Genomic DNA, 12,235 nt, shown 5'->3' on the forward strand with positions numbered 1-12,235 from the left:
TGAATTAGAATTAAAATAATCAAGAAAAAGGGTAAAACCCATTTTTATTACTTAAGGTAATGATTATTTTGCGTATAGTTAGCTATTTTTTATTATTATTTTTCACACATGCAAGATTTATTTTTTACAGTGTACATTAAAGAACCATCAACAACAAATTAAATTAATGATATATTGAACAATTATTATAAAAGTAAAGTTGAATAAATGGGACACTGCACCTGCAAGAATAAAAGGTAAAGTACCACTTCCGGTTAGCTGAAATAGCCCAAAAGTTGATAAAAAATCTACGTTATATACCTAATACTTGTATGCAAAATTTGGTTGTCCGAAGTGAAAGCGTACTCAAGTTATTCTGTTTACACACACATGCAGGCCCTCGGACATAATTCCAAAAATGGTGTTTTCAGACTCAGGGAGGTCTAAAATGTCGAGATTCATCAAAAGTTGGACAGCAGATCTTTGGACGATTACAATACTTTCCCAATATGAGAAAGTAAAAAGGCACCCAAAATTGCAGAGCCATCCATTATCCGACCCGCTATATCCTAACATGGGGGTCCCAGCCAACACAGGGTGCAAGGCAGGTACAAATCCCCAGGCAGGGCGCCAGCCCACTGCAGGACACAGACCAAGGACAATTTAGGATCGCCAATGCACCTAACCTGCATGTCTTTGGACTGTGGGAGGAACATGCAAACTCCACGCAGGGTGGATCCAGGAAGCGAACCCAGGTCTCCTTACTATGAGTTACATAGCAGATCCAGTCCACCAGCCAGCAGTTTTCCCATCATTTTGCTGCACATTTGGCACTTCTTTGATTAAGACTGCTGCTTTGGGAGAATTTTCTGCCACATTCAGAAGATAACTGGATGTGAAGAAAACTGGAGAACCTCAGGGCAAACCCATAGAGACAGGACGACAACATGCAATCTCCACACAGACTACAGCTGGCCACAGGAGTGAATGCTGAACCTGCAATTCTGCTACCTCATGAGCCACCACAGCATCCTCATTATCTTATCTTATCTTTTGCTCATTCCAGCTGATGAGCAGATGAAGATTAGGCAATGAGGATGACAACAAACAAAGCATCTGGAAGGGTTTACAACACTAAAGCTGGTATCAGTTGACGTGTCTGCTTCTCCGGTTTCCCTTTGATTCCATCAGTTTGTGAACACTAAATTTAGTATAAATTAGCTCTTGGCTCCTAGTAAGGCTTCCTTCGAGGATCTGGAAAATGGTAGGATACGACAATAGGCCTGACAGATCAGTGGCATTAGTCATGTAGATGCCAACACAACAGACTCAGTTTCACTTGTTGTCTAATTGCATTTCTTATGACTGTATTACTTTTTCACCATTTAGGACTAAAGCTTCAGTTATCAAGGCTTTCTTGGACTGATTTTGTTCAGTAGCAATATGCAATTCCCTGGCGTGACAAAAGATGTGTGGTTGTTTCCCACGTGGTCTGGCAGAAGCAGCACTTATCTGTGGTGACGTTCCCAAAAAACCCAAAAGACGCCTTAAACCGTTTTGTGTGCAGGTCGCTTGTCCTGCTTAGCCATGGTTAGATGTTCCAATATGGATTGGTTTGTGGCTCTAAAGACTACTTAATTATGAGAATCCTTTACCACAGTCCTGACAGCAGTGAGTTTTCTCTCAATGGTTCATTTCTTCATAATGGTTATTTGTGATTCTAGTCGAGAAAGGAGTGACATCTCATCGTATTTTTGTTCTCTTAAACCAGCGTTGTCCCGAGTACTGTCTGCTTTTGTAAACCTCGTGGGCAGACACTAATACACAGGATTGTCAAGATGGCCTTGGTCATTTTTTTTGTATTAGTCCTCTGGATCCCAGCACTATTTCCATTATTTTGCTGCACATTTGGCACTTCTCTTATTAAGAGTGCTGCTTTGGGAGAATTTTCTGCCACATTCAGATGTTCACTGGATGTGAGGAAAACTGGAGAACCTCAGGACAAACCCATAGAGACAGGAGGACAACATGCAATCTCCACACAGACAACAGCTGGCCACAGGAGTGAACGCTGGACCTGCAACTCTGCTCACCGGGTTTTCTTTCCAGTGTGATTTTCTGAGTGGCGGTGAATATTTACTTTTGAAAACCTTTGTTCACATTCAGAGCAGCAATATGGCTTCTCCAGTGTGAAATTTTGTGTGATGCCGAAGACTGCTACTGTCAGAGAATCGTTTGCCACACTCGCCGCACACATACGGCTTTTCTCCAGTATGAATTCTTGTGTGTCTTTGGAGGCTGCTACTGGCAGAAAATTGTTTGCCGCACTCCAAACAGCCATATGGCTTCTCTCCCGTATGAATCCGTGTGTGTTGCTGTAGAGCGATACTGTCGGAGAATCGTTTCCCACAGTCAGCACAACCATATGGCTTTTCTCCGGTGTGAGTTCGTGTGTGTCTTTGCAGGTTACTGCTGCTGGAGAATTGTTTTCCACATTCAAAACAGCAGTACGGCTTCTCTCCAGTGTGAATTCTCATGTGTCTTTGGAGATTGGTGCAGTGAGAAAACCGTTTGCCACATTCAGAGCAGCACTGAGGCTTCTCTCTAGTATGGATTCGTGAGTGGCTTTGAAGATTACCTTTTCGTGAAAAATGTTTGCCACATTTTGGACAGCAATAGGGCTTCTCGCCATTGTGAATGCGTTTGTGCAAGTAAAGACTGTGTCTGCGTGAAAATAAATTGCCACATTCAGAACAGGAATATGGCTTCTGTTTGGAGTCAGTCCACTTTTCATCTGTACAGGCAGATTTGTTTTTGGAAGCGTTTCTGCACTTTCCGCTGGTATGCAAGGCCTCTTGATCTGTAGTAGGTACGTCGTCATCATCATCATCATCATCGATGGCTTCTGTCTGTGTTGGTTCGGAAGCAGGAACAGAATTGCACTGGGAGGAGGCTGCTGTCACATATTCTGATCCTATTGTTTCTATTTGTTTGTATTTTTTCCTCTTCTCATGGTCTTGAAGACAGGTCTGAACAAATGAAGATATGGAGAGACTGCTGTTCTCTTGTGCATCTGAAATAACAGAAACAGTTTAGTTAAATGTTATAAAATAACTGAGCTATTACAAAGAGATGGGTTGGTTGGTGTTGGTGTCTCAGCCCTTGGTTCAGTTACTACTGATGTCACAATGTGTGTGGCCTTCTACGTTCTCCTCCTACCTGTTCAGTTTCTCCATCGTCCTCTCATATCTCACAAATGTGTCTGCTGTGTTAATCACTGTCTGGTGTCACAGAGTGTGGATGTGTGTGCCTCACTGCAGACCGGCGTCCATTTTCCAATTGATATCAAAGCTGATTTCAACGGAAGGATTAGAATGGGATCTGACCATTGAAGCTGGTGAAATCAGCCAGACTTCTTCTTCTTCTTCTTTCGGTAGCTTCTGTTAAGGGTCGTCAGAGCAGATCGTCTTTTTCCATCTCTTGTCCTCATCATCTTGCTGTGTCACACCCATCACCCGCATGTTCTCCATAAACCTCCTCTTAGGCCTTCCTCTGTTCCTCTTACCTGGTAGCTCTATCTTTAACACCCTTCTCCCAGTATACCCAGCATCTCTCCTCTGCACATCTCCAAACCAATGCAATCTCGCCTCTCTGACTTTGTCTCCCAACCGTCCAACCTGAGCTGACCCTCTAACGTCCTCATTTCTAATCCTGTCCATCCTTGTCACACCCAAAATAAATCTTAACATCTTGGAAGATGGGAACCTTGGACTGTAAGAAAGTATAAAGTCTCTGGTAATTGCCCTGAACATTAGAGCTCACCTAAAGATAGATGGAAGCACATCACTCCTGCCCGTACCTAGGAAACACGCCGACTGCACTCGCAAAGTGGCCAGGAACCCCACGACGGCATCGCGCTTCTCTCCAGTAGCTCTCCTTCAAAAATTGTGTTATTGCGAGTGTCCAGCCAATGTTAACAGAAGCCAAGTGTATCCTTTCTGTAGAGTTATTTTTCTTTCTTCATCTTAGATTCACTGCCGTATCACTAGGCAATGATAACATATTTTATATTTATTACATACTTAGTTCTGAATCACAATCTGATTATTTAGGTTGGTTACCTGCCAGGTTATGCTTGTGTTTAGTAGGCCATTCAGCAAACATCCGCCATGTCCTCTCAGTTGCGAGAAGATCATCATACACATGTCATACAGTACCTGCTAAATAATACAAAGAATACACGACATGTGTTTCACCCTAATTGGGGCTCGTTGGGTGTTGCATTTCTGCATCTCCTTACAGGGATTGAACCTCGGATGTCAGCACCTGAGGCGAACCCTCTGATGTTGTGCCACGGCGGCTGGTTCACTTACTCGTCGGGGTGAAGATCGGAGGATTACATTCCTAGGCCTGAGTCACAATCTGATTATTGAGGTGCTTACCCACCAGGTAACGCTTGTGGTTGGTCGGCCAGTCGGCAATCATCTGCCACGTCCTCTCATTTGCGAGAGGCGCAGATTATAGATATGTGATACAGTACCTGCCATATAATACCAATCCAAATAACCAGATTGCGATTCAGACCTATAAATGTAATAGTCCGCTCTTCACCCTGTCAAGTAAGCAAACCAGCCACCGTGATGCAATGTCAGAAGTTTCACCTCAAGATTCGATCTCAGTAAGGTGATGCAAAGGTGCGTACGCCTGACGAGCCCCAATTAGGGCGAAACACGTGTCGTGTCCTCTTTGTATTACTTGGCAGATGCTGTATCACATATCTATGATATTCTTCTCGCAATTGAGAAGATGTGGCGGATTTTTGCTGACTGGCCGACCAACCACAAGCGTTACTCGGTAGTTAATCACCAAAATAATCCGATTGTTTGATTCAGACCTACGAATGTAATACTCCGATCTTCACCTGGTCAAGGAAGCAACGTCAGAGGTTTTGCCTCAGGCGCCGATATCCGAGGTTCAATCCCTGTAAGGCAAAACACGTGTCGTGCACTCTTTGTATTATTTGGTAGATAGTGTGAATGTGTGTGTGTGTATATATATATGTTATAGTAACTGATATACAGTGGTGTGAAAAACTATTTACCCCCTTCCTGATTTCTTATGCTTTTGCATGTCACACAAAATGTTTCTGATCATCAAACACATTTAACCATTAGTCAAATATAACACAAGTAAACACAAAATGCAGTTTTTAAATGATGGTTTTGATTATTTAGGGAGAAAAAAAATCCAAACCTACATGGCCCTGTGTGAAAAAGTAATTGCCCCCTGAACCTAATAACTGGTTGGGCCACCCTTAGCAGCAATAACTGCAATCAAGCGTTTGCGATAACTTGCAATGAGTCTTTTACAGCGCTCTGGAGGAATTTTGGCCCACTCATCTTTGCAGAATTGTTGTAATTCAGCTTTATTTGAGGGTTTTCTAGCATGAAGCGCCTTTTTAAGGTCATGCCATAGCATCTCAATTGGATTCAGGTCAGGACTTTGACTAGGCCACTCCAAAGTCTTCATTTTGTTTTTCTTCAGCCATTCAGAGGTGGATTTGCTGGTGTGTTTTGGGTCATTGTCCTGTTGCAGCACCCAAGATCGCTTCAGCTTGAGTTGACGAACAGATGGCCGGACATTCTCCTTCAGGATTTTTTGGTAGACAGTAGATTTCATGGTTCCATCTATCACAGCAAGCCTTCCAGGTCCTGAAGCAGCAAAACAACCGCATACCATCACACTACCACCACCATATTTTACTGTTGGTATGATGTTCTTTTTCTGAAATGCTGTGTTCCTTTTACGCCAGATGTAACGGACATTTGCCTTCAAAAAGTTCAACTTTTGTCTCATCAGTCCACAAGGTATTTTCCCAAAAGTCTTGCCAATCATTGAGATGTTTCTTAGCAAAATTGAGACGAGCCCTAATGTTCTTTTTGCTTAACAGTGGTTTGCGTCTTGGAAATCTGCCATGCAGGCCGTTTTTGCAGGCCAGTCTCTTTCTTATGGTGGAGTCGTGAACACTGACCTTAATTGAGGCAAGTGATGCCTGCAGTTCTTTAGACGTTGTCCTGGGGTCTTTTGTGACCTCTCGGATGAGTCGTCTCTGCGCTCTTGGGGTAATTTTGGTCAGCCAGCCACTCCTGGGAAGGTTCACCACTGTTCCATGTTTTTGCCATTTGTGGATAATGGCTCTCACTGTGGTTCGCTGGAGTCCCAAAGCTTTAGAAATGGCTTTATAACCTTTACCAGACTGATAGATCTCAATGACTTCTGTTCTCATTTGTTCCTGAATTTCTTTGGATCTTGGCCTGATGTCTAGCTTTTGAGGTGCTTTTGGTCTACTTCTCTGTGTCAGGCAGCTCCTATTGAAGTGATTTCTTGATTGAAACAGGTGTGGCAGTAATCAGGCCTGGGGGTGGCTACGGAAATTGAACTCAGGTGTGATACACCACAGTTAGGTGATTTTTGAACAAGGGGGCAATTACTTTTTCACACAGGGCCATGTAGGTTTGGTAAATAATAAAAACCATCATTTAAAAACTGCATTTTGTGTTTACTTGTGTTATATTTGACTAATGGTTAAATGTGTTTGATGATCAGAAACATTTTGTGTGACAAACATGCAAAAGAATAAGAAATCAGGAAGGGGGCAAATAGTTTTTCACACCACTGTATTTCGTCCAATTGCTTTTGTATTCATGTATTTTAGCATTAAGCAGTGTTTAAATCTTATACAACCCCATCAATGTATAATATGCCAATAATAATAGGATTTTTTTTTTTTTGGGGAACAGATTAATCATTTTTCCATTATTTCTTATGGGAAAAATGTGTTTGGTATATGTCCTGTTTGGTATAAGTCAAAGGATCAGGAACGGATTAAGGACGTATACCGAGGTACCACTGTATACTGAAAAAACTGAGTGATTAATAGTGAGTTTTTTCTGTGACTATTGTATAGTTGTCTGAAGAAAAGTGAGACTCCAGTTCACATTTGAGTAGCAACACGCCATACATGCAGTAGCTGCTATACTCAAATCATATTTCTTTTCTTTCTAAGAGGCTTCCCAGTACTGGCCAAGCACCACATTCAATCAGTCCATGCATTTTCACAAACAAAGCCCACTGTTTATTCCTCTTCTTCTTTATACCGCCATACGCTGTGCTGTGTCAGAAGGCAACAGAATGCCCTCTCCCCATCACACGCGTCTCCTCGGCACCACTACCAAAGGCGGCTTCCTGATGTGCTAAAGCACGGTAAAGATAATGTAGAAAATGTCTCCTACTGGTGTCTCGTTTCTACTGTCCCACTGTGCACCACTAGCATTAATCATTAACTCTTTATGTTTTTGCTGCATCTTTCGAGAATAAAGTATATTTCTTTATTTTATTCATAACTGAGAGAATCTGTTTTGATGTTAATTTTGAGTTGAAAACTTCCCAAGAACACTCATATTTATATAAACTTCTCAAAAAAATTAAAGGAACACTTTGAAAACACATCAGATCTCAATGGGAAAAAGAAATCCTCCTGGTTATCTATACTGATATAGACTGGGTAATGTGTTAGGAACGAAAGGATGCCACATCGTTTGATGGAAATGAAAATGATCAACCTACAGAGCCCTGAATTCAAAGACGCCCCAAAAATCAGAGTGAAAAAATGATGTGGCAGGCTAGTCCATTTTGCCAAAATTTAATTGCAGCAACTCCAAATTGTACGCAGCACTTTGTATGGCCCCTGTGTTCTTGTATACATGCCTGACAACATCGGTGCATGCTTCTAATGAGATGACAGATGGTGTTGTGGGGGATCTCCTCCCAGATCTGGACCAGGGCATCACTGAGCTCCTGGACAGTCTGAGGTACAACCTGGTGGCATTGGATGGACCAAAACATAATGTCCCAGAGGTGTTCTATTGGATTTAGGTCAGGAAAGTGTGGTGTCCAGTCAATGGTATCAATTCCTTCATCCTCCAGGAACTGCCTGCATACTCTCACCACATGAGGCCAGGAATTGTCGTGCACCAGGAGCCACTGTACCAGCATAGGGTCTGACAATGGGTCCAAGGATTTCATCCTGATACCTAATGGCAGCCAAGGTGCCTTTGTCAAGCCTGTAGCGGTCTGTGTGACCCTCCATGGATATGCCTCCCCAGACAATCATTAACCCACCACCAAACTGCTCATGCTGAATGATGTTACAGGCAGCATAATGTTCTCCATGGCTTCTCCAGACCCTTTCACTTCTGTCACGTGCTCAGGGTGAACCTGCTCTCATCTGTAAAAAGCACAGGGCACCAGTGGTCCATCTGCCAATTCTGGTATTCTATGGCGAATGCCAATCAAGCTGCATGCTGCTGGGCAGAGAGCTCAGGGCCCATTAGAGGACATGGGGCCCTTGGGTCACCCTCATGAAGACTTTCTGGTTGTTTGGTCAGAGACCACTGCCTGGTTGCCGGTCCACAGTGCCGGTCGACCGAATCTTTCGTAGCAGCACATCGAGGCCGTTTTTGTTCCAACCTTTCTGTGGGAACTCTTTTATCAGTCGACGACTGCTGTAACCCTTTAGCAGAACCAGATTCTTAATAAAAATTCGGTCTTCTGTGCTGAAACCCATTTTTATCTGCAAATTTAGCAAGGGTCAAACTTGTTTACAAACTTTGTCGTCTGCGTTCGCACGTATCCATGGCAACCAAATTTATAAATAAGTAAGATCTTATACAGCTTTGACACAAGTTTATACAATGTTTTAAATTTTATCAAAATCGGCCGACTATTGTTGAAGACTATTGTTCCACTCACAGTGGAAAAAAGACTACTTTATTAGTCTTTTTGCACAACCTTTTGGGGTCAGATATATTTGTTAGTATATTATGATGTATGGGGTGTGGACTATGGCCGGACATTCATCCCGGCCAATAGCCCCAGGCTGCCAGAGGGAGCCATCCCTGCAACATGGAGATGCCCCGAATTCCAGCAGGGCATCATGGACATTGGAGTTTTCCTGTACAGCCCTGCCGGATAAGGTCGCGGCCGACAGGGGACGCTGCAGGAAGGCTCAGAGACTTCCATTTTACCTCTAATCCGGACGGAAGTACGTCTTAGTCACAGCGGCAGAAGAAATGACGTACTTCCGGGATGAAAAGAAGAGTTTTGATCTGACCCGGAAGTGCTAGGAAGTCACATGGCCTGTGGGTTCAGAAGCACTTCCGGGTCAAGGACTATATAAAGGACTGTGGGAGATCCCAGGGTTGAGCCGAGTCGCGAGGAAGGGTGGTAACTCATCTGGGAGTTGGAGGATTGTATTGATTATTGATTGGAGTATTGTGATTTGTACGAGTATAGTGGAGTGGAGGGTGCTTTGTGCACTGTATAGTACAAATAAAGTCAATTATTGGACTTTTATCTCATGTCTGGCGTCTGATCTGATGGTTCACGGGGACGACAGCGCCCCCTCTCTGTCACAGGGCTAAAAATTATTAGCTTTGAGCAGATTTACACAACCCTGAACACAACTTCATTGCAGAGTCTGTGGACAGGATGACCCAAAAACAAATGGCCCCATCTGAATGAAAGCTGGCACATCAGCATCAGAGTACAACAGAAACTGCAGTACTTACTTTTTCCAATACTACTACCTGACTGCGGTTCTTCTCCTTCACTCATTTCCGATAACTCAGGCTTCAGTTCCATACAATTCCACTGGGTGGCCAGTTGTCCTGTATTGGTGAACCAGGGCTGTGAACTGCAAGGATATTCTTCACCAATATCTGGCTTGAGAATGTTCCCCGTTTCCTGTTTTTGACATTCGAGACTGCCTGAGAAATCTTTTGAATCTTCGAGTTTAATGTCAACAATTTTTACCTCAAATTCCTCCTCTTTAAAAGCTAAATGGTGCTCTTTACAATTCCCTGGTGCACCCCACTCACAGTCCTCTTCTTTAATGTGCGCCAGTCCTTCGTCCATGCCATCCTCTTTGACCGAGGCCATGTTCCGTGTGAAACTCTTCTCTCTCCTTTTCACATGGGCAGCTCTGACCTCGAGGCCATTAGGCACCTCGCCTCATCACCATGGAAACCTCTACTCCCTGTGAAAACAAAAGTGACAGAATTACTTGATAAAAGTCACCAAGAGGATCCTGAGCACATTCTGGGCTTAACTAAGGTTTTGACAACACAGGAAGCTACACACAAACCTTTTATGAGAGATTTGAAATTCTGTGATCCCAACATGTTTAATGAAAGCCGACAGTGCTTGTATCATTTGTTACAAATGTTAATCCATCATCACATTGAGTGCACAGACCTCCAATATCTCAGCACAATGGCTTCCACCATATACGCTCACTACTCATTTTAAGTCATAGATTTGTTCTTATTCTGAAACCGTTGTAAGATCTAGGATGGGTGATTGCTCTTTCTCAATATAAAGATATGTGCATTGTAGTACAAACAGACACTGCTGTTCTCTACTTTGAATTAAATATAATTGCAGCAGATCCTAATGTAAGAACAATACTTTGAACAAAATCCTCCATGTTAGCCTAAGAAGCACATGGCAGATTTAGAGTGAAAGCCTACTTGATCCGGAGACGAAATTCAGCCGATTGAGGCAAAGCCAAGAGCAATGAAAATGAAGGAAGTTTCCTAATTCATACTGACAGCACAGAATCACCAAATGACCAGAGGCTGGGTCTGATCTGAACTAAGGCCACCATTTAAAAAAAAAAAAACGGCCTGTGAGACATTGATGTGCCACAGGAAAAATGACAGCAACACACATTGAGGAAAACCCGCCCAGCAGAAACGCGTTCCGAGTCACGTTTCACTGCCATTAAAACAAACCAACCTTTCAGCCTCAGTGGGCCTACCTGAATGACCCCCATTTATCATGAAAGGCAGCTCATCCACCTCTCCACGGCTTCAACTACTAAAGCACTCCTCTTATCACTCCTCTTATTACTCCTCTCTCTCTTTCTGCAGCTTAGCTCTCCACTTTAGACTAAATATACTTTTGGGTGCAGAGATGATTTAAATGCCCCCCAAAAAAACGCCCCCCCAAATATCCATTCCCCCCGAGCCCCTCTCCCACCGGATTGTGAATTTTTTTTTTAGTGGCTAGACTGTCCAGTGGCTGACCCTCATGTCTCCACATCCATAAGCTTTTACTGAAAAAGCCTATAAAGGGCCAGTGCTGCCTTCGCGCTCCCTTATTTAAAGGTCCCAATAGTTGCGTCTAATTTATTTCCACCTATTGGATACAAAAAAAAAAAAAAAGGGCTCTTTTTAACCTTTTAAATTTCCATAACCAGACACCCTTGTCAAATTAACAAAATTCAGTTAGTTTAGGAAGAAGGTGCTTTGTGCCACCACTTACCTGATGGTAGCTATTAATGCCATCACCACAAGCCTACATTGAAAGTTTAGAATGCCGGCCTCTTGAAAATATTGAGGGGCGATAAAATGAGCGTAGGAGGCCGGATCCAGCCCCCCCGGGCACACAAACTCTAAGAGACGAGAGACGCCCCACCAGTCTGAATGTTTCAATGAAGGTTCTGAAGGCGGCTTGTGTTCCAATATGTTTGCTCACTTGAAAAACCGGGTGGCTTAAAGCAAAACGTGCTCTGCTCTGTGCTGTTTAACACATCCAGATGTAAAATCCAGAGAATAAAAGCGGAAACTCGGATCTCTCTTCTCATATTCATCCTTTGATCTCGCACACAAATGACTTCAGTGCACAGCAAAAACACATTCATTGGCCTTCTGTTCTGTTCCAGTACTTTTAGAGGGGACCGTACGCAAGCATCAGCACACGTGATATTCTCACTGGTTTATCGCACTCAGGAGGCTCATTTCTAACTCTGCTTTGGTCGCTTGTGGTCTCATGTTTTTAATTGGCTCCTTCATCTTTCCGCCAACATCGCAATCACCCGCGTGTCCAGTTCACTGCCAGCTGTAAACTGACCAGCGATGCCCGAGTGTGGCCTGTGATGGACCGGTGCACCCCCTGCAGGGTTGGGTGGTCCCTGCCTTGCTTCCCATTGCTGCCTGTGTCCGCTGTAACCCCGAAACTGAATGAACTGGCTGTCATAATGGAGGGATGGCTAGCAGTTCATAGGGTGATCGATTTCTACCCGCAGGACTGTGGCTCACCTGCCATATTAATACTCACCATCAGAGATGTCAAATAATGAAATACAGCTACTTTGTTACTTTAGTTAAGTACTTTTATCAACTACCTTCAATTT

General features: G+C 43.4%; 1 protein-coding gene across 1 annotated transcript in view; it reads right to left on the reverse strand.

The window, feature by feature from the left end:
- Window positions 1-674: 674 nt before the first annotated feature.
- Window positions 675-12,235, reverse strand: part of LOC120528895 (zinc finger protein 420-like) — a 58,184-nt gene continuing 46,623 nt past the window's right edge. Inside the window, exons 4-5 of the mRNA XM_039752971.1 lie at window positions 9,609-10,049; window positions 675-3,052 (exon numbers count right to left, since the gene is read on the reverse strand). Of these exons, the coding sequence (XP_039608905.1) occupies window positions 2,142-3,052; window positions 9,609-10,049 (1,352 nt within the window). The 3' untranslated portion in view covers window positions 675-2,141. The remainder of the gene's footprint in view (window positions 3,053-9,608; window positions 10,050-12,235) is intronic.

This window comes from Polypterus senegalus, chromosome 4 (genome assembly GCF_016835505.1).
Source record: "Polypterus senegalus isolate Bchr_013 chromosome 4, ASM1683550v1, whole genome shotgun sequence".
Lineage (NCBI taxonomy): Eukaryota > Metazoa > Chordata > Cladistia > Polypteriformes > Polypteridae > Polypterus > Polypterus senegalus.